Consider the following 19553-nt stretch of genomic DNA (forward strand, 5'->3'; position numbering starts at 1 on the left):
AGAGACCAGTCCGTCCATTACTGCGATTGATTGATTGATTGATTGATTGATGGCTGTGAAGGTGGCAACAGGCGTCTCTGATTGGATATCTTGCAGGGATAGAATTGACGTTGCATCCACGAAGGCGTTCTTTGTAGAAAAGGGATACATAAATGAGAAGGGTTTTCTAAGCGAGTCCGAAGTGCAGACGATCAGGGACGAGCTCCAACGATACAGAGAAGAAGTCGGTATAATCGCAGACATATAGCCGTGCACGGCGATTGTAAGACCCCGAATCTCAGGTTGTTCCTTCCATCCCATCTGAAGTAACTGTTCTGCTTTGCCTTCTGTTCCCTCCGAACACACCTTCTTTCTGCAGCTTGTCTTCTACGAGAACACATCTCGTCCAGAGACTCTGATTCGGCTTGAAAGGATGCACAGCCACGACGATTTTTTTCGTCGACTCTCACAATCTTCGGCGATAAACGGGCTGGCGGATGAGCTACTGGGGAAACCGTGTGAACCAAATAACGTCCAATTCTTCAGCAAGCCGCCGGGAGCTAAAGCAACACCTCCACACCAGGTCAGTTACTCATTCAATCAGACTTCCTCTTCAATACCTTTCAGTCAGGATGGGCAATACTTTATGCACGACAAAGGCATGACGTTTTGGCTTGCTCTTGATACGGCAGACAAAGTCAACGGGTGCATGTTCTACGGTATCACTTCCTAAATAAAAATTCAGCAAAAACACACCTCCTATCGTAGTACCAGAGTCTTACAAGAAAGGTCTGCTTAGACATCAGAAAACTACTGCTTTGGGATTCAGCCAAGCTCTAGTGGTATGAATGAGGACGTCGCCAAGAGCTCCGTGCACGATTTTTTTTACTTTTAGGAATATCCAGCTGCGTTTTTGGAAACAGAAATTTGCATGGAAGCGTCTCCAGGAACGTTATTGGGGCACCACCCATATACCGTACATCGCGCAGGTCCAAACAAGTAAAGTACTGCTACTCTGAATCTGGTCGTTCGTAAGGCAAATTCTTAGAGATTCGACTAGATGGCGCAAAGCGCTTGGAATAACGTACTGGGCCAAAGTGAGTTGCCTATTGATCTGCTACCAATACATCATCTCTAATTGACAGGAATGCAAGACGGACAAGCAACACCAAGCGAAGTACAGATCGTACCATGAAAGTCTAGAAGCTCAACTCAAAGCAGAAGGAAAAATATGACCACTACGACTGCGAAGCTCAGTGATTCTCACTACTATATATGCTGTGGTCGCCTCGTCTCGCCGTTGTGAATAGAGATATAAATTCGTCGACGCCGGCGAGACCACGCCTACGTAGATAGTCCAGAAAATCAAGTCGTTGAGTCTTTAGGCAAACAAAGCAGTCAATATTGAACGCATCATCTTACGTGCGTGCCTTACCCTGCTTAGCTGGCTTGGCCTTATCGGTAAGCCTTCTCCGTCTGATCCGGACTGTAAAAAAAGGGGCCTAAGATAAAGCGTTTTCGTGACTAAAGGCGATTACCTGTAGGAAATCCATGAGGAAGCCTAAAAATGGGATCTGGCAGTAGATAAGTAAACTCGTTTGCAGCTCGGACTGGGGAATGTCAAGACAACGCAGAGCTTCACTAAAACGAGCCCTGAGTATGCATAAGACGAGGTTTTCATCTCTTCTCACGTTGGAACATTCATAACTGTAGACTTCACGTCATCTCTCCTTTTGAAAGCGCTACTTCTCCACAGAGCGTTGCACAGATCAACAATGTAGCTGTTGAGCAGCGATGCCGTTTCGTTAATCCTGTCAGAAACGTGCGCCTAGAAAAGAAGGCGATGTCTACAACGATCGCGTTACATGGACATTTTGACGACATCCAAGTCTGAAAGCTTGAAGATATCTCTGATTGTGGGCTGGTACCTGAAGATAGCATTGACGTACAGCTGCTGTTCTGACAATTGTTGCTTACATGGCTAGTATGCTGCACGTACTTGAGACGGTTACCGCACAGTTGGAAAATAAGAGACGAGTGCAGAGAAAAGGAGAGGGCAGAACGACGACCAGAACATCGTGCTGGCGAAACAGCAATGCTACCTGGAGACCTAAAGTGTTTTGAAAGCAACGGAGACTGCAATGAGGCAAACCTTGCGAAAGAAGTCAACAACGGCCTTTTGCAAGAAGGCGTTGTCATTTTCTACCTAGACGAAGACAAAGTTTGGGAATCATTTAATTAAAAAATATTTAAGCAAGTACCTCCAGCCAAGACAGACACACAGTATCAATGTAACGTATGAAGGAAGAGAGCATGTCCATTAGATCAAAACCGTCGTCGTCCTCGTCGTCCTCGTCACTAAATGAAAGCCTTACTCAAAATTCCTTATTGCACATCTCTCGTGTACCTAGAGCTCCATTTGAATAACAAAATGTTTTCTAGAAGATTGCGCCAGGTTTCAACTACGCGAGCCTAAAAATGAAAGAGAAGGAGGATTAGCAAAACAAATTTTCTCTGTCTAAATAATCACTTTGAAAACTGCGTCTTTATCAAAACAGAGATTTGTGACGGGCTCAAGAAAGCTGTCTCTAAATTCTAGAAAGTTAAATGTTTTTTTAAATGTTCACAGCAGCTCCTTTGGCGTACTTTTAAAGTCCTGCGGTTTGAGATACGACATAAGCACAAGCATGTCTTCGAGATAGACTTCCCCATTCCACACTTGTAGGAAGCAAGGCAAGAAAACATCTTGTACGCCAGCCAGGGGTCCCTTTAGAAATAAATTTTATTCCAGCATTGATTATTGGCAATTTTGAACCTGAATATATTTCGTCAACTCTGTAACGCCGTGGAGAATTTCTTCCGCCTGAGAACTAAACTGGTTCGGCTTCATCAGGAAATCTAGATGGATGCGAAGAGTAAACAAAAGAAGGCACACCATCAAGTTTTTACTGACAGAGTGCAAAAGCGTGTTCAAGCCACAGCATCAGTCGCACCCAATGGGAACGATCAGAGGACAAAGCAAGACAGTGACAAACGAAGTCAGATTTTAGGCAAGAGGCAATTTGAGCCGGCATCTAAAAGAACCATGTAAAGTCGTTCGCCTTTCTGTTTTACTTCAACAATACCTCAACCCTGTCTATGTTTTCCGCCAACTGTTTAAATGACTGGATTTCGCTCATAGGAATTGCATTCGGTTTGAGAGAAGCTCCTAGTCGCGCTGCAGTTGAAGGTATGATGGAAGAGCTCATTCTAGGTCTTTTGGCAGGGTTCTATCAACCATGCATCAGAGAGAAATATCTTATAGATGTTTGAACATTACTGGCAAAGAACCGCGAACGAAGGCGGAGCCGGAAGGCATCTCAATGCTCATTCGTCGTCGCTTTTCCTGTAGTAGAAAAAATAGAAATGTCATCTTGTGACGGGTGACAAGGAGACGAATCCAATGAGAAACGAAACGCAACCCTCTAACGGAAGCCGCACACGTAAGAGCCAATGAACAACGACGAAATGTACAGGGGGAAGCATTTTAAAAGAAGAGGCGCTGGCGCAGTCTCCTTCCATTCGACATTCGAACGCGAACCAGATGCCAATCGCCGTCAAACCCACGAGCACGGAGACAGGTTTTCTCGCTTTTTTCGTCGCCGACGCGCTCGCAATGCCCGTTCACTGGTACTACGACATCGACGCGATAAAGCGCGACTACTCCGGTTGGTTGACCGAATACCGAGCGCCGCGCGCCGCCCATCCAACGAGCGCCCTATCTATGGCATCGCCCAGCGACAGCGGAAAACGTCCGCTGCGCGCCACCGCAACGACTACCTACGCGCAGCCTCCCGTCATCGGCCGACTCATCCTCCACGACAAGCTCAAGTACTGGAACCCCGCCGCGCCGACGACTCACTACCATCAGGGAATGAACGCCGGGGATAACACGCTCAACGCGCTGTGCTCGCTTCGCGTCGCCCAGGCGCTCGGTGCTCTAGGCGACGGCGACGCCGGCGTCAACGATCAGCGCGCTTGTCAGGCGGCGGCGCTCGAAGCCTACGTGCGCTTTATGACGACGCCCGGCACGCACAACGATACGTACGCCGAGCCGTTTCATCGCGCTTTTTATCGCGATTGGGATCAGGCGGGAAGACCGACCGACGCCGGACGACTTCTTCGTTTCGCCGAGCGACGACGCCAAATGGCGTTCGCTCGTCCCTACGAGGATTCGTCGCTGGCGACGATCGGCGCTATCGCAATGGTCGTGCCGTTCGTTCTACGATGCGCGGATAAGTCGGAAGAGGTCGCCGCCCGTCAAGCGACCGACTTCGCTTATCTAACGAATCCCGTCAAATCGATCGGGCCGTGCGTCGATTTGTACGCGCGCGCGCTTCACGCCGTCGCCAACGGAGCCGACACACGAGCAACGGCGCGACGTGCGCTAGTGTCGCCGCCTCTCGGCGGCAAAGCCCTACTCAAACGAATCGAAAGCATGGAGCGCGAGATTCAATTGGCGCGCGCGCATCGCGTCGTCTCCGAGCGAGTCCTACGTCTCTATCAGTCGTGCACGTGGGAATTGGGCTCCAGTTGCGCGATCGCGGGCGCGCTTCGCACGGTTTTCTTTCTCGCCTACATGTTTCCGAATAATCTCGAAGCGGCGCTCCTGACCAACGCAAATAGCGGCGGAGAGAACTGCCACCGGGGCGCGGCGCTCGGCGCCTTTCTCGGCTGCGCCAAGCAAATCAACGCCCAACCCAATCCCATACCCGTGCATCTCGTCGAAAATTTAAAATCGGCGAGAGAGGATATTCTCAAAACGGCCCCACTCTATCGCAATAAGGCCAATCGCTGATTCATTTTGGCTGATTGTTTTTTTGGGGAGGGAGGGGCTCTTTGTGTACTTGCGTTTGTGCGGGCTTCTTTTGCTGTTGTGTGTGCGTGTGTGTTTGTGGGTGCGGTTTTCTTACTTGTACTTGTGCTATGTTTGCAGCTAGGTCCTTTTCGAAGACTTTGAAGAGCAACTGTAGTGATGTGATGGAAATTATTTTTGTGTACAGCAGTGATTTTTTTTCTGTTCGATTACGTTTTTTGATGATTTGATGGGGTACAATAAAACGTCCGGTCGATATCGTTTGTAGACCCATAGAAGAGCATTGATGGGCTGCTCGTCGCCTTTCTTGTGCATCTCCAACAGAGCATCGACCCGGTAGGAAACCACTGAGAGGAGAGAAAATGCAAAAAGAATAAAATACAAACATTTTTACCGTCTTTTCGTTTGGTAAGATAGCAAAGCAAGTGGCTTATAAAGGGACGCTATATCGAACACAATAACTATGACTCTTCCCATACAATACTATCTTACTAGCTCTTGTGAGTGTAAGTACGTAAATAAGACGGCATAAATACATGAGAGATGATCATCTCCATCTAGATAGTCGTAGACAAGAATAACCCATTTGACTAGCAAAGCCTAAAGGCGCAATAAAAATATAAAGACCAATCAGATTATGGTGTTAGCCAACTTTAATTCTAATATTCGTTTCGTCCGAAGCTAGCCAAGCCAAAGCAGATAAAGCTGCTTCTTGCTCTACGGTCGATTTCGGTATCAAGCACCGAATGAGAGACCGAGAAAATATGGTGCCTAATATAATAAGTGTGGCTCGTGGGTGAATTTAGACTTGTTTCTGCGCTTTCTGCACCGAATTTGCACGATCCGGCTGGATTAATGAGTGTAGTGATGTCTGATGGCTCCAAACCGTCTTCGATGGCGTGGCTACGGATGATCTCCAAAGAGGACTCGGTTTCTTCCTTACTGCCGATCTCCTCTGCAGATAGATAACTCTAAAATTCCGTTTTCCATCAACTTGTACGACAACTTTGGCACAAAAATGCGATCGCTTCTTGGAGAGCTTCCATTGTCTTGTTGTTGACTTCAACGACGTGCAGTTGTACCACACGTGATCCGATACATACAGTATATATCTATCTGTATACGTAGGAGTAAATAAATTTTTAATCCTCTCCCCCGCGATGACTCACCGGTGAGAGGTCATTTCCATGACGTAAGTCTCATTTTCGCATTACTGTTAGCGGTGTCGACGGAGAGATGAAGGCTCTCCTAATCACGGTCGTTGCTTGCGCCTGCATTACACTAGCTGCTGGAGCCATAACGCCAAGTGCTTCCCTCACTAACAAATACACATTTCATTTGAGCTTGGACGACAACGAAAACTACTGGCTTTTTTGGAGCGTCGATCATGCAGCGGGAGACATAGAAATTGCAGTGCAAGCCAACACAGCCGGCTGGGTTGGATTTGGGCTGTCACCCGATGGCCGAATGCCCAATTCAGACATCGTAACAGGATGGGTAAATGGAAATGGAAGAGGTTTCCTTCAGGTAGGCGGTGCAGTCACGCGGAACCGTGAGAATTGGGTGTGGTGCAAAGAATGACCCACGCGTGTTTAGGATCGCTATGCTACTGGAAAATTTCTTCCACCCGACGCAGAAAGTCAGGACGTCGAATTGGTGGCGGCGTCCGAGGCCAATCAAGTGACGACGCTCGAATTCAAACGCAAAGTGAAAGCGTGCGAAGCCATGTACGACCGAAGCATTGATGTAATTAAATCCACGCCTTTCGGCGAATGAGCTCTGTTTTGACGACTGTCCCCCACAGGTGGGCACGTCTCGGGTTATCTGGTCCTACAATCCCAATGATCCTCAAAACGATTCTCCGAGCGCACTGCAACAGCACACGATGATGGGATGGCGAAGCGTCAACTTGCTCAACGGCGGTGATGGTGCCAAGGTCCCCTTGCCAGCTGACGTTCAGGAATTCACTGTCGGCGTTACCAATGTAGACAGATCGGTGCTTCGAAAAGCAAGTCCAAACTAAGCGGTTTGTTTGGCATATAGGTTGCCGTTCCTTCGGATGAGACGACCTACTGGTGCACCAACTTTACCCTGCCTGTAATTCCAGGCGGTGCTCATATTGTTGGGGTGAGTATACCAAGTTTGCGCGGTGAGATTGGGACGCGTTGGTAAATTTGTGCTTATGCAGTTTGCTCCCGTCGTGACGCCCGGAAATGAGGGAATTGTTCATCACATTCTTGTCTATCAGTGCTTCAATAGGACCGGCTTTAGCGAAGGTCATTCTGGCAGCTGCGAGGCAAATATGCCCGATGAAGTGGAGAATTGCAGAGGAGCGGCTCCTGTCGCTGCATGGGCCATTGGCGGAAATGTAGAGCAGTCTTGCTGACGTTTTGTTAGTTAATTGTCTCCTAAGAAAGAGCTCTTATAGGAAGTTCGATATCCAGCAGATGTCGGGTATCCGTTTAGCGGAGACGGTGGCGTGCAGACTGTCGTCATCGAAATCCACTATGACAATCCACAGCAGAAACGAAGTAGAGCCAACTAATAACACCTACCTACCTAACTCAGTTTCTGAGGCGCATTTTTCTTAAGATGTAATTGACAGTTCCGGCATCAAGTTGTACTACACGACAACCTTGCGCAAGAATATTGCAGCAATCATGGAAATCGGTCACGTTGTCGTTACGTTGAATCACCTTTTGCCTAAGAACCAGGACAAAATAGTCACAACGAACGTGTGTCCGGCCGATTGCACCCAACAAGTACAAAAAAGAGTTTTCTGCGTGCATACGCAGTGTTACCGTATATTGTAGGGACTTCCAAGCAGCGGAATCAACGTCTTTGGCACTTTTCTGCATGCACACACTGCTGGTATGAGCAAATATCCTGACCCCGCGCTTTCCAAAGACTACAGGATAAATAACCCAATTGTCTTGTCAGGAACTGCATTGAGAATTCGGCACATACGCAATGGCAAGGAACTTCCGTTTTTGGACAGAAACGATCACTACGACTTCAACTATCAGGTATCCACTGCATCTTGTCTGCGTTCTATAAAAGAAATATTAATGCTTTTAGGACTACATTTTCCCGCCTGAACATGTCAAAATTCTTCCTGTCAGTAATACGCAATTCACCTGCTACACTCACAACACCTCTTTCTCTCTTTCTCTCAATTAATAGGGAGATATTTTGCAAATGATATGTGAATACAGCACTAAGGGCCGCACAAAAGTTACAATCGTGAGTTTGTATGCACCTACGTACACGTACAAGAACGTTCTTTGTATGTAGGGCAACTTGGGATCAAACGATGAAATGTGCCTTGCCTACATGCTCGTGTATCCTGCTCCAAAATTAGTCTCGTGTTTCAGTCAAGTGCCGAATAACGAAGTAACCGCCTTTATTACCGAAGCATTTACGTACGTGGTCGCGAACTGTGAATATTCTTCTATCCACTTCCTTGACCTTTTGCAGCAAAGGATGGGCTCCCTACATGGGCAATCGTACTACTGAACTTGTCAACGGTCTAAACAATCTCGACTTATCTAACCCCCCTGCAGCCGGCGAGGCCTACTATGCATTTTGGAACACGACAAATAGAACAGCCTTCTGTTTTGGACCCGATCACTCGTACATAACGGTAAGTTTAGCGCACACACCAATCCTAAATACACCCAGTAATTAATGATTTAGGGAGGAGCCTACTCCTTGCCCTCGTACCAGCCTCTCGCTCCAGAGCCTCCACCCGTGTGCTCTACAACAGGTCCTACTTCTGCTGGATATAGCAGTGTTGTGTCGGCGCTTTCACTGATGATGTGTTTCATCGTCAGTGTGCTCGTTGCTTAGGTTGATCTAACTAAGGCAATGCTGACAAGAATTTGACGTGTGCGTGTGTGTTCACGGTGTGTCACTGTGCGTATGTTTTAGTGATCAGTATTTGTGAACGGGTTCTAGGTGTATTTCTCTGCATGTGACGTACCTTCTTTATCGCACTGAGCGTCCTATTTTGCCTTCCTCAGACTTATACGGGTTCACCCTCGATCGGGATTAACACTCCATATACGGCTCTGCGTAAGTCCGGTCAGTGACGTCACGTTGATCTTTCGATATGATTGGTTTCCCAGGCACGATCGTTGCTTGCGCCTGCATTGCACTGGCTTCTGGAGCCATAACGCCGAGCGCTTCTCTAATCAACAAATACACGTTCCACTTGAGCTTGGACGACAACGAAAACTACTGGCTCTTTTGGAGCATCGATGATGGAGCGGGAGACATTTCATTTGCAGTACAAGCCAACACAGCCGGCTGGGTTGGATTTGGGCTGTCTCCCAACGGCCGAATGCCCAATTCAGACATCGTAACAGGATGGGTAAATGACAACGGAGACGCTTTTCTTCAGGTATGCATCCAAACCCACGCCTTTTGAATTGGGTGTGGTCTCTGGCAACGTGATTGAGAGTGTAGGATCGTTTTTCCACTGGCAAATTTCTTCCGTCCGACGCCGAAAGTCAAGACGTCGAATTGGTGGCGGCATCCGAGACCAATCAAGTGACGACGCTCGAATTCAAGCGCAAAGTGAAGGCGTGCGACGCAAAAGACAGATCCATCGATGTAATAAAATAAGCGGTTCCCCGTTCGTGTTTTGACAACCGTCTCGCTTCCAGGTCGGTACTTCTCGAGTTATCTGGTCGTACAATCCAAATGACCCTCAAAACGATTCTCCAAGCGCATTGCAGCAGCACACAGTGATGGGATGGCGAAGCGTCAACTTGCTCTACGGAGCCCCAGTCCCCAAAGTCCCCCTACCCGATGACGTGGAGGAATTCGATGTTCGCCTCAGCAATGTAAAGACATAGATTGCATTGAAAAGTTTCTCAAAAATAAGTGAGTTTGTAGGTACGCGTGCCGACGAGTGCGACGACCTATTGGTGTAGCAATTTCACTCTGCCCGTAATTCCAGGCGGTGCCAATATTGTTGGGGTGAGTAAAACTGCGGGTGAAATTGAGACGTTTGGTAATTCGCGTTCTTCTGCAGTTCGCTCCCATCGTGACGCCCGGAAATGAAGGAATTGTTCATCATATAGTCGTTTTTCAGTGCTTCAATAAGACCGGCTTTGATTTTGGTTACAATGGCGCGTGCAACGGAAATAAGCCCGACGAAGTGTCCAATTGTCTGGGAACGGCTCCCGTCGCTGCTTGGGCCATTGGAGGAACTGTAAGACAGAGTTTCTCAATTAGCAGAGATACAATCACTTATATGAGGCCCTTTAGGAAGTCCGGTTTCCAGCTGATGTCGGATATCCGTTTAGCGGAGATACCACCTTGCACTCAGTCGCCATCGAAATGCACTATGACAATCCGCAGGGAAAGCAAAGTAAGACTAATTGTGAATTACCATTTGAGTGATTGTCTTCTTTATTAATTAATTCAAGACGTCATTGACAGTTCCGGTATCAAATTGTACTACACGAAGACAAAGCGCAAAAATGAAGCAACGATAATTCAATTTGGCCACATCAACTCGTTGTCTCTTCTTTTGCCCAAGGGTCAAAAGAACGTAGTGACAAAAAATCTCTGCCCAGCAGAATGCACCCAAAAGGTACAAAAACTGTTCGGCTTTTAGACCTCTATACTCACGTGGTTACAGGGATTTCCAGACGACGGAATAAATGTGGTTGGCGTCACGCTTCACGCGCATACCGCCGGTATACGAGATCAAAATGTAGCGATAAATTATTTGGTGCATCGTTCTTGGCAGCAACTGCGATGAAACTTGGACACATACGCAACGGCAAGCAACTTCCCTACTTAGACAGAAACGATCATTATGATTTCAATTATCAGGTATTTTACCTTTAGACGAATCGCTAATTGGCTAACGCTTTAGTTCACAGAATGCATATTACCTACCTCAACCCATCAAACTCCTACCTGTCAGTATAACGTGTCTTTGATTCCGCTTAATAAATCGCTCTTTCTCTCACGGTCTAGGGAGATATATTAGAGACGGTTTGTAACTACAGCACGGAGGGTCGCACGAAGGTCACAATTGTGAGTTTCGTCGTGAAATGTCTTGAGCATAAACGGAACCTGAATTTCATCGTGCACAGGGCGGCTTGGGAACGCAAGATGAAATGTGTCTTGCTTTTGTGATGGTGTATCCGGCTCCAAAGTTTTCTATTTGTCTCAGTCAAATACCGGGAGCCGTAACGAAAGCGTTTGTTGACGAAGCATTTGCGTGCGTATTGAAAAACGTCGCTCACAAAATAAATGCGTCGTTTTTTTCGCAGCAAGGGATGGGCTACCCCATACAACGGCGACGATCAGTATCAGCTTCTACAAGGTCTAAACAACATGGATTTATCTAATCCTCCCGCTGCTGGCGATGCATACTACGCATTTTGGAATACGACAAAAAGAACTGCGTTTTGTCGCGACAGCCAAAAAAGGATCATAGCGGTGAGTGCAAGACCATATTAGGATCTAAATTAATTTCTAATATGTACAGGGAGGAGATTATACCATGCCCTCGTACGTGCCCCTCGTTCCAGGGCCGCCACCCGTCTGTTCTACATCAGCTCCTACAGGACCTACTAGTGCAGGATACAATGAAGTTTTTTCGGCGTTTTCACTTTTGACGAGCGTCATTGTGCTTGTTTCCTAGTACTAACTAGTCAACGGGATTGAACTTTTGACGTTGTTTTGTTTGCATGTTACTGCGTGTGCGTCACTATTGAGGTTGACTAACTATACGGTGCGTGCGTATGTTTTAGTGATTAGTATTTGTCAATCATGATGGGTTCTATAGGTGTATTTCTCTGCTGCATGCGACGTACCCTCTTTATCGCACTGAGCGTCCTATTGCCTTCGTCAGACTTATACATAATACGGGCTCACCTTCGGGATGAAATGAGTCCGGTCGGTGACGTCAGCATTGTTGATTTTCAATATGAATGGTCTCCTAGTCACGATCGTTGCTTGCGCCTGCATTGCACTTGCTGCTGGAGCCATAACGCCGAGCGCTTCCCTAATCAACAAATACACGTCCCACTTGAGCTTGGACGACAACGAAAACTACTGGCTCTTTTGGAGCATCGATGATGGAGCGGGAGACATATTATTTGCAGTGCAAGCCAACACAGCCGGCTGGGTTGGATTTGGACTGTCTCCTAACGGCCGAATGCCCAATTCAGACATCGTAACAGGATGGGTAAATGACAACGGAGACGCTTTTCTTCAGGTATGCATCCAAACCCACGCCTTTTTGAATTGGGTGTGGTCTCTGGCAACGTGATTGAGAGTGTAGGATCGTTTTTCCACTGGCAAATTTCTTCCGTCCGACGCCGAAAGTCAAGACGTCGAATTGGTGGCGGCATCCGAGACCAATCAAGTGACGACGCTCGAATTCAAGCGCAAAGTCAAAGCGTGCGACGCAAAAGACAGATCGATCGATGTAAAATAAACAGTTCCCGTTTCTGCTTGTTTTGACAACCGTCTCGCTTCCAGGTGGGCACTTCCCGGGTTATCTGGTCGTACAATCCAAATGACCCTCAAAACGATTCTCCAAGTGCCTTGCAGCAGCACACAGTGATGGGATGGCGAAGCGTCAACTTGCTCTACGGAGCCTCCAAGGCCCCCAAAGTCCCTTTCCCCGATGACGTGCAGGAAGTCACTGTTCGTGTCGGCAATGTAAACACATAGATTGTACTGAAAAGCTTCTCAAAATGAGCGAGTTTGTAGGTACGCGTGCCCACGAATGAGACGACCTATTGGTGCAGCAACTTCACTCTGCCCGCAATTCCAGGCGGTGCCGACATTGTTGGGGTGAGTAAAAACTGCATGCCTGTGAAATTGAGACGTTTGGTAATTCGCGTTCTTCTGCAGTTCGCTCCCGTCGTGACGCCCGGAAATGAAGGAATTGTTCATCATATTCTCGTTTATCAGTGCTTCAATAAGACCGGCTTTAATTTGGGTCACGATGGCGCGTGCGACGCAAATATGCCTGACGAAGTGTCCAATTGCCAGGGAACGGCTCCCGTCGCTGCGTGGGCCATTGGAGGAACTGTAAGACAGAGTTTCTCAATTAGCAGAGATTCAATCACTTATATGAGGTCCTTTAGGAAGTCCGGTTTCCAGCTGATGTCGGATATCCGTTTAGCGGAGATACCACCTTGCACTCAGTCGTCATCGAAATGCACTATGACAATCCGCAGGGAAAGCAAAGTAAGACTAAACAACGAATTTCGAATTACCATTTGAGCGATTGCCTTCTTTACTTTAATTAATTAATTTAAGATGTCATTGACAGTTCCGGTATCAAGTTGTACTACACGACGACAAAGCGCAAAAATGAAGCGACAATACTGCAAATTGGTCACTTCGTCGATTCGTTGTCTCTTCTTTTGCCTAAGGGTCAAAAGAACATAGTGACAAGAAATCTCTGCCCAGCAGAATGCACCCAAAACGTACAAAAACTGCTCGGCTTTTTTCAGACCTATACTCATGTGGCTACAGGGAATGCCAAACGGCGGAATCAATGCATTTGGTATCACGCTTCACGCGCACACCGCCGGTATACGAGATCAAAATGTAGCGATAAATTATTTGGTACATTGTTGTCGGCAGGAACTGCGATGAAACTTCGACACATACGCAACGGCAAGCAACTTCCCTACTTAGACAGAAACGATCATTATGATTTCAACTATCAGGTATCTTACCCTTAGACAAAATTAATTGGCTAACGCTTTAGTTTACAGGATATGATTTTTCCAGCTCAACCCGTCAAAATCCTCCCTGTCAGTATAACGCCTATGATTCCGCTTAATTAATATCTCTCTTTCTCCCACGGTTTAGGGAGATATATTGGAGATGGTTTGCAACTACAGAACAGAGGGTCGCACAAAGGTCACCATTGTGAGTCTCGTTGTGAAATGTATCTTGAGCATACTAAAACGAAACCTGAATGTCATCGTGCACAGGGCGGCGAGGGAACGCAAGATGAAATGTGTCTTGCCTTTGTGCTTGTGTATCCGGTTCCAAGGTTGACCGTGTGTCTCAGTCAAATACCGGGAGCCGAACTACGGACGTTTCTTACCGAAGCATTTACGTATGTATTGCAAAAACGTGTGCTCACAAAATAAATGCGTCATTTTTTGCAGCAAGAAATGGGCTACCCCCCACACAGGCGACCATCAGTATCAGCTCGTACAAGGTCTAAACAACATGGATTTATCTAATCCTCCCGCTGCCGGCGATGCATACTACGCATTTTGGAATACGACAAAAAGAACTGCGTTCTGTCTCGACAAAGATGGAGGGCTCATAGCGGTGAGTGCAAGACCACATTAGGAACTAAAGTAACTTCTAGTAATGTGTACAGGGAGGAGATTATACCTTGCCCTCGTACGTTCCCCTCGCTCCAGAGCCGCCACCCGTCTGTTCTACATCAGCTCCTTCTAGTACAGGACGTACTCCTTCTAGTACAGGACGTACTAGTGCAGGACCTGCGCGGCCTACTAGTGCAGGACCTGCGCGGCCTACTAGTGCAGGACCTGCGCGGCCTACTAGTGCAGGACCTGCGCGGCCTACTAGTGCAGGACCTGCTCGGCCTACTAGTGCAGGATACAAAAACGTTTTTTCGGCGTTTTCACTTTTGATGAGCGTCATTGTGCTTGTTTCCTAGTATTAACTAGTCAACGAGATTTTTGACGTTGTTTCGCTTGCATGTTACTGCGTGTGCGTCTGTATTGCGTTTTTCGACTGCTGAATGCGTGTGACATCGTTCACTCTGTAGCTTATAACTGTCCACTCTCCGTCCTCATATATGATACCCCTTTACCATCGTTTCCAAACGGTCTATGAATGCCGCCTCTTCTTCAGCCGTAGATTTAGACCACGCCAAAGGCAAATGCTCTGCCACGGCGCGACGATCTAACACAGCGCAAACTCTGTCGCGCGCAGTGTCAGAGGACATACTTACCACAGTAGAATTTTCCGTTTCCATCTTCTGGAATCTCTTTCGACAATGCGAGCCAAATTATAGTATCAGCTCCCTGGGAAAAGCATAGCATTTGGAAGAAATTTTCGAAATAGCTTACCTGCTCAACGCTTCTGAATTTCTCGTGAAAACGATTATAGAAGCTCGGCATCGACGTCTCGACCCCAGGCGTGTCAGCCCATCCTTGAGAATGAAATAATCAAAAGGCCCTTTTCCCCCAGTGACAAAATATACCTGGATGCATGCTGTAGAACCTGACATGGGTTTCCTCTGATAAATTCTTGGCAAAGTGGTGCGTCATTACAACCTGCTGTCTCTGCAAAAGTAAGGAAAAATGTAGCAGGGAATGGGAGGTGCCTCGCTCAGAGTGTTCCACTTTGGTTTGTGCGTATGCCATTGTTCCATCAAATGGATTCATCTGCTCAAGCTGAAGATCTTTCAGGTCTAGCTTGTGAGTTAGCATTCCTCCCGAAGATACAATCACCTTAGAGAGTTAATTAACTAAACTATTCTAAAATCTAGTTTCTCTTTGCTAGAACGCACCACTCTAGAGTCGTCTGCTTGGGACAAAATAGGCAACATGAGCTTGGTGAGAAGATACGTGCCTAAGAATTCTAAGTATTCAAAGTAGAACTTTTTCCAGTTCCTCCTTTATCAACCTAGGGTGTTTGTAGCAAATGTTTTCTCGTATCCTTTAGCTGTCAACTCTTTTTTCGCCAGCATGGCTCCAGCATTATTGATCTTTATCAACAAAGTCATGCCCACTGATGATAGCTGTCAGTCTGCTTACTAAAACGTGAGCAACATGACCGCCTTGCTGAAACGCTCTACAAAATGTTTCCACTGATTCAAGATCTGACATGTCGGCCAGATGAAGGTATATTTTCTAAATCGAAATATAGATTTTACTATTGTTATGTGGATGCAACTGACTTCATTGCCAGAAGCATCTTTCAGCTCTTTCTGTGCTGCTTCGCCTCGTTCTCGGCTACGACACACCATGTGAACACTTGCACCTGAAGAATTCTGACGTTGATGTATAGGTATCTGAAAATCGATTTATTTTGCCTCGTTTGGCCAAATCAAGAGCCACGTGCTTTCCCAGGCCACTGTTGGCTCCAGTCACGACAAAAGAACGCCTGAAGACAATATCAGGCTTTCGTTTGAGTGTTCGCTACACTCTCACTGAGAAACGTCGACCGATAACGCCGTCTCCGTGAAAGAACGTGCCGCTTTTTCGTAACCGCTCCTGCAAGAGCTTGGAGCTTCGAATCAATAGACAAGAGTAACTATGTACTTTGTAAATTCTTTCAATCCTTTGAAAAAGAATGCTGTTTTCCTATAAAGCGTCATTCTTGGCGGCGAAGTGTGACCACAGGCGTGACTTCGCTATTGTACGGGCGCTCTAACATATCAACCAGCGTTGCGAGGCAACGACTTGCTATGGCCGAAAAACGGCTGGTTCTACTACGAAAACCGCTTCCTCCGATCCCGTCTCAGCGCCCACCGCAACCGATATGCTCTCCCACCGATACTTCCGTAGCGAACACGAGAATGAGCCCCCGTTCGAGGCCTCGACCTTCCACGTGGAATACGAGCCAAATAAGCGCTTCGACGACGCCTCTCGTGCTTCCGAGGAAACCAAGGGGACCAGCTCCGCTGACTTCGACAGTTCCATCGAAACCTATCAACCAGAATCTGACTCTAGCGGTTGTTTTGTCGCGAGACCGACATTCAGGTCTACCGCCACCGCCGCTATTTTCCTTAAATGACTTTCAAGAGGCGGCCGTCACCGCTCACTATCAGTGGAAGTCTCGCGGAGGGGATCACGCACCGCAGAAGGCGACGATCTCTCGGGAAAATTACGAGAAAATGACGAGTTGGTTTTCGACGCACGTTCCAAGGCAAGACAAGATTAACAAGCAAACAATAGCAGGTAAGATACGAACACGAGCAATTGATAAAAACTGGCTAGCTGCTACAGCTGACAACGCACCTGAAAAAGTCAATCGCAGGCCAAAGCATCAGATCCTTTTAGGTAAGGAAAGAGGCTAGTAGACGCAGTAGATATCCTTTTTTATTGATTAGAAATGAGAGCTATGCTCAACGAGGCTATGAATGAGGCTCTGTCTCAGTCTGATGACGAAAGTAGTGTCGTTGAATCAAGGCAGTACGCTCCGCTGTTTTGTTTCTCTTACGTTGTAGTGTAGATTGATTGTATAGGCTTATTCCTGTGTGTCCAACCAGTGATGCTGTTTTTAAGACGTCTACGTCTAAATACTTTTTAGGAGAGGGCCGTAGTACATCTCCATTTGGTGAGAAAGGGGAGAAATTTGTGGGTAGTGAATCTAAATTAATTGGTTAAGATTCTAAATTTGATCCTATTGGGATCGCTGAGGCGGCTGTTTTAAATTGCATGCTATCAGGAGGAACTGATCTCGTACTAAAGGTAAATTGTAAGACTTACGTTATCTTACTAATTCCTTTTGGTATGTGCATTAGGCTCATTTTCTGCAGTCTTTGCCGGATTTAGATTCTCTGAGATTTACCCTTCTGGACCTAAATCTATCTTTCAATGAACTCAGGGTATATTTTTTTGTGAGAGAAGCATCTAATAAAATGGATGTCTCTTGTGAAGGATTTTCCTATGGAGATCCTAGTTCTGACGAATTTGAAGTCTCTAAAACTAAGAAATAATCCTATTGCTGAAATACCAGACGCAATCAGTGAACTGCGATCTTTGGAGACGCTATGCATCTCTTTCAATGTATTGCTTTCATTGCCAGCTGGGTCTGTTGCAAAACAAGATAACTCTATACATTTGAGAGCGGTCTCTCTACAGGCTCTATGATCTTTCTCTTTTGACCGACTTGGACGTCTCGTACAACAGACTAAGCTTTTTATCAAATGACATAAGAAAATTGAGGCAAGAAAATGAAGCCGGGATTAGATACGTTATTTCTAACTCGTTCGTTTTAGTTTGCTAAGAAGTTTTAACGCAGAAGGAAATCAATTGGCGGGACTTCCCTGTGGAATGCTTCACCTATCAAACATCCGTCAGCTACAGGTAGCCAATAACTTCATGCATCCCCTCTTCTGGGCAGAAAACATAGTAAATCAGCCTCAGGTAGAGAAAAGAAATTATCTAGTTATAAAAAACGATATCCCCTCCCCCTCCTAGCGTCTAATGGACTTGGCTTCAATGTGTCTGGTTCAGAATGAAGTGCATCTGGTGTACGGTTCAAATTTGCCTTTGGAAATCAAGGAACTTATGAAATGGTAGTCTCTCTTATTTACGTGGAATTACGCGTGTGATCTAGTGCACTCTTTCCTCTAGCGCATCCGTTTGTGACTGTTGCGGGGGGCCCAAATTTGGAGAAGGATTGCGATGCGTCTCGTCGTTTCCAGAACCAAGGTTCGGTATTCGAAATTTGCCATTTATTTTCAGTTCATGCTCAGTTCAATGCCGGAAAAAATTCTTAAAATGTCAATAAATAATTAGACAATAAAGATCTGCCCAGCTAAAACTCTGTCGTCATCCATGCTTAGAACATGCGATAGAACTTTGGTAAATTTTTCCACAGAATTGATTCTGAGTGAGCCGCCGTCAACTTGGCGACATTGACATACTAATCCATAAACGGGAATCTCATTATGAATCAGCAGTAAGTCTCTAAGCCAATCGAAACTGCATCTAAAATCGGAGACAGTCGAGAGCTTGATCAAAATGAACTTCCTAGCGCGCTTCTCCTTTTCAGCCTTAGTAAAATCGAACGTCTCAATGTGAGTCCCACTGACAACAATGGCATCCCAATCGCCCGAAATAGGCCCGGCATAGTTTCTACATTCCACGCCAGCAGGCAAACCCTCTCTCACCCCATCCACCAAATCGCTGCCAATAGCCAAGACTCTCGTCTGAGCTCTCTCCCTAATAATCATTTCGGCAAGACACAAGTCCCTTTGATAGGTGATCTATAGAACAAAATCATCACGTGACGTCACTTCTAATAACGATTAACAAAACAATCAATAGGCATCGATTTATTGAACTGACCTTCCACAGGTTCTCGGGCCCTTCAAAAAGACGCGCTCGCACTTGACAGTACTTATGCACGAGATGAAGACACTCGGTCCCGTATTCCAAATCGTAGTCGTCGCTCGCCTCGTAGGCGCGACAGACGAGATCGTAGCGAAATCCCTGCGGCATTTCGCTCGCCCGATGCTTCGAGCGATCGAGCGCCCGATCGAGAAATCCGCTCGAATCGGGCGCGACGATCGTCGAGACGAGCGGACGCGTCGCGCCCGACGCGCCGTGCTTCCACGCGAGACGCGCGCACGTTTCGATCGTTTCGACGTCGACGAACGGTCGAACGGCGTCGTGAACGATCGCGACGTCGGGCGGATCGTTTGCGAGCGTGCGAAGGCCGCTCCAGATCGATCGGTGGCGCGATTCGGCGCCGCATTCCACGCGCAGCTTGGGACCGCAGTGTGCGGCCAAGTGGGCGCGGCATTGATCCAGTCGAGACGCCGGCACGGTGACAACGACGGCGTCGATCCAATGGATCGCCTCGAAGGCGTTTATCGCGTGGCAGACGAGCGGCTTGTTGCGCAGATCGACGAACTGCTTCGGTTCGATCATTTTCATGCGAGAGCCGATCCCGGCGGCGGGAAGAACGACCGATACGCGAAATTCCATTGCGACAACATCCGGGAGGC

The 19553-nt window shown here is 47.1% G+C and overlaps 9 protein-coding genes across 9 annotated transcripts; 6 read left to right on the plus strand and 3 right to left on the minus strand.

Moving 5' to 3' along the window:
• The first annotated feature begins 3 nt into the window (after positions 1-3).
• LOC136195417 (methylphosphonate hydroxylase-like) lies at positions 4-1312 on the plus strand. Its single transcript, XM_065984739.1, has 8 exons — positions 4-223; positions 282-305; positions 359-562; positions 611-698; positions 748-821; positions 875-978; positions 1028-1076; positions 1125-1312. The coding sequence occupies exons 1-8, from the start codon at positions 50-52 to the stop codon at positions 1212-1214; spliced, it is 807 nt and encodes a 268-aa protein (XP_065840811.1). The 5' UTR covers positions 4-49; the 3' UTR covers positions 1215-1312.
• Positions 1063-6365, minus strand: LOC136195403 (centromere protein I-like). The gene is made up of 23 exons (XM_065984723.1): positions 6004-6365; positions 5841-5950; positions 5664-5789; positions 5487-5605; positions 5327-5434; positions 5229-5277; positions 5048-5181; positions 4932-4985; positions 3299-3364; positions 3105-3248; positions 2933-3053; positions 2795-2877; positions 2626-2746; positions 2510-2574; positions 2387-2451; positions 2241-2337; positions 2132-2185; positions 1957-2081; positions 1845-1907; positions 1671-1790; positions 1518-1620; positions 1415-1465; positions 1063-1358 (listed from the first exon to the last, which is right to left on the minus strand). Exons 2-23 carry the CDS (start codon positions 5878-5880, stop codon positions 1233-1235), a joined length of 2034 nt encoding a protein of 677 aa, XP_065840795.1. The 5' UTR covers positions 5881-5950; positions 6004-6365; the 3' UTR covers positions 1063-1232.
• Positions 3552-5080, plus strand: LOC136195409 (uncharacterized). Its single transcript, XM_065984731.1, has one exon. The coding sequence runs from the start codon at positions 3563-3565 to the stop codon at positions 4814-4816; it is 1254 nt and encodes a 417-aa protein (XP_065840803.1). The 5' UTR covers positions 3552-3562; the 3' UTR covers positions 4817-5080.
• LOC136195405 (DBH-like monooxygenase protein 1) lies at positions 6032-8815 on the plus strand. The gene is made up of 14 exons (XM_065984726.1): positions 6032-6361; positions 6431-6580; positions 6639-6818; positions 6878-6961; positions 7023-7202; positions 7263-7365; positions 7427-7596; positions 7648-7705; positions 7775-7860; positions 7913-7951; positions 8018-8077; positions 8129-8256; positions 8312-8477; positions 8531-8815. The coding sequence occupies exons 1-14, from the start codon at positions 6071-6073 to the stop codon at positions 8681-8683; spliced, it is 1848 nt and encodes a 615-aa protein (XP_065840798.1). The 5' UTR covers positions 6032-6070; the 3' UTR covers positions 8684-8815.
• On the minus strand, positions 7511-16248 carry LOC136195416 (dehydrogenase/reductase SDR family member 12-like). Its single transcript, XM_065984738.1, has 17 exons — positions 16135-16248; positions 16024-16086; positions 15906-15976; positions 15771-15853; positions 15628-15723; positions 15497-15578; positions 15381-15442; positions 15214-15321; positions 15072-15153; positions 14938-15020; positions 14820-14892; positions 13854-14770; positions 13114-13786; positions 11735-13066; positions 10691-11182; positions 8817-10641; positions 7511-7885 (listed from the first exon to the last, which is right to left on the minus strand). The coding sequence occupies exons 1-12, from the start codon at positions 16188-16190 to the stop codon at positions 14658-14660; spliced, it is 972 nt and encodes a 323-aa protein (XP_065840810.1). The 5' UTR covers positions 16191-16248; the 3' UTR covers positions 7511-7885; positions 8817-10641; positions 10691-11182; positions 11735-13066; positions 13114-13786; positions 13854-14657.
• On the plus strand, positions 8922-11668 carry LOC136195406 (DBH-like monooxygenase protein 1). The gene is made up of 14 exons (XM_065984727.1): positions 8922-9236; positions 9302-9448; positions 9502-9681; positions 9734-9817; positions 9873-10052; positions 10109-10211; positions 10270-10436; positions 10485-10542; positions 10596-10681; positions 10732-10770; positions 10829-10888; positions 10948-11075; positions 11128-11296; positions 11346-11668. Exons 1-14 carry the CDS (start codon positions 8946-8948, stop codon positions 11499-11501), a joined length of 1848 nt encoding a protein of 615 aa, XP_065840799.1. The 5' UTR covers positions 8922-8945; the 3' UTR covers positions 11502-11668.
• Positions 11760-14662, plus strand: LOC136195404 (DBH-like monooxygenase protein 1). Its single transcript, XM_065984725.1, has 14 exons — positions 11760-12077; positions 12144-12290; positions 12344-12526; positions 12578-12661; positions 12722-12901; positions 12958-13060; positions 13133-13302; positions 13352-13409; positions 13463-13548; positions 13597-13635; positions 13694-13753; positions 13819-13946; positions 13999-14167; positions 14220-14662. The coding sequence occupies exons 1-14, from the start codon at positions 11787-11789 to the stop codon at positions 14520-14522; spliced, it is 2001 nt and encodes a 666-aa protein (XP_065840797.1). The 5' UTR covers positions 11760-11786; the 3' UTR covers positions 14523-14662.
• A 22-nt stretch (positions 16249-16270) lies between the features above and the next one.
• LOC136195423 (leucine-rich repeat-containing protein 63-like) lies at positions 16271-18347 on the plus strand. The gene is made up of 11 exons (XM_065984746.1): positions 16271-16773; positions 16822-16875; positions 16926-17007; positions 17061-17152; positions 17204-17286; positions 17340-17423; positions 17476-17627; positions 17680-17763; positions 17817-17964; positions 18019-18116; positions 18175-18347. The coding sequence occupies exons 1-11, from the start codon at positions 16281-16283 to the stop codon at positions 18329-18331; spliced, it is 1527 nt and encodes a 508-aa protein (XP_065840818.1). The 5' UTR covers positions 16271-16280; the 3' UTR covers positions 18332-18347.
• On the minus strand, positions 18254-19541 carry LOC136195424 (D-ribitol-5-phosphate cytidylyltransferase-like). The gene is made up of 2 exons (XM_065984748.1): positions 18892-19541; positions 18254-18809 (listed from the first exon to the last, which is right to left on the minus strand). The coding sequence occupies exons 1-2, from the start codon at positions 19531-19533 to the stop codon at positions 18336-18338; spliced, it is 1116 nt and encodes a 371-aa protein (XP_065840820.1). The 5' UTR covers positions 19534-19541; the 3' UTR covers positions 18254-18335.
• Between the last annotated feature and the right edge of the window lie 12 nt (positions 19542-19553).

This window comes from Oscarella lobularis, chromosome 14, assembly GCF_947507565.1.
Source record: "Oscarella lobularis chromosome 14, ooOscLobu1.1, whole genome shotgun sequence".
Taxonomy (NCBI): Eukaryota; Metazoa; Porifera; class Homoscleromorpha; order Homosclerophorida; family Oscarellidae; genus Oscarella; species Oscarella lobularis.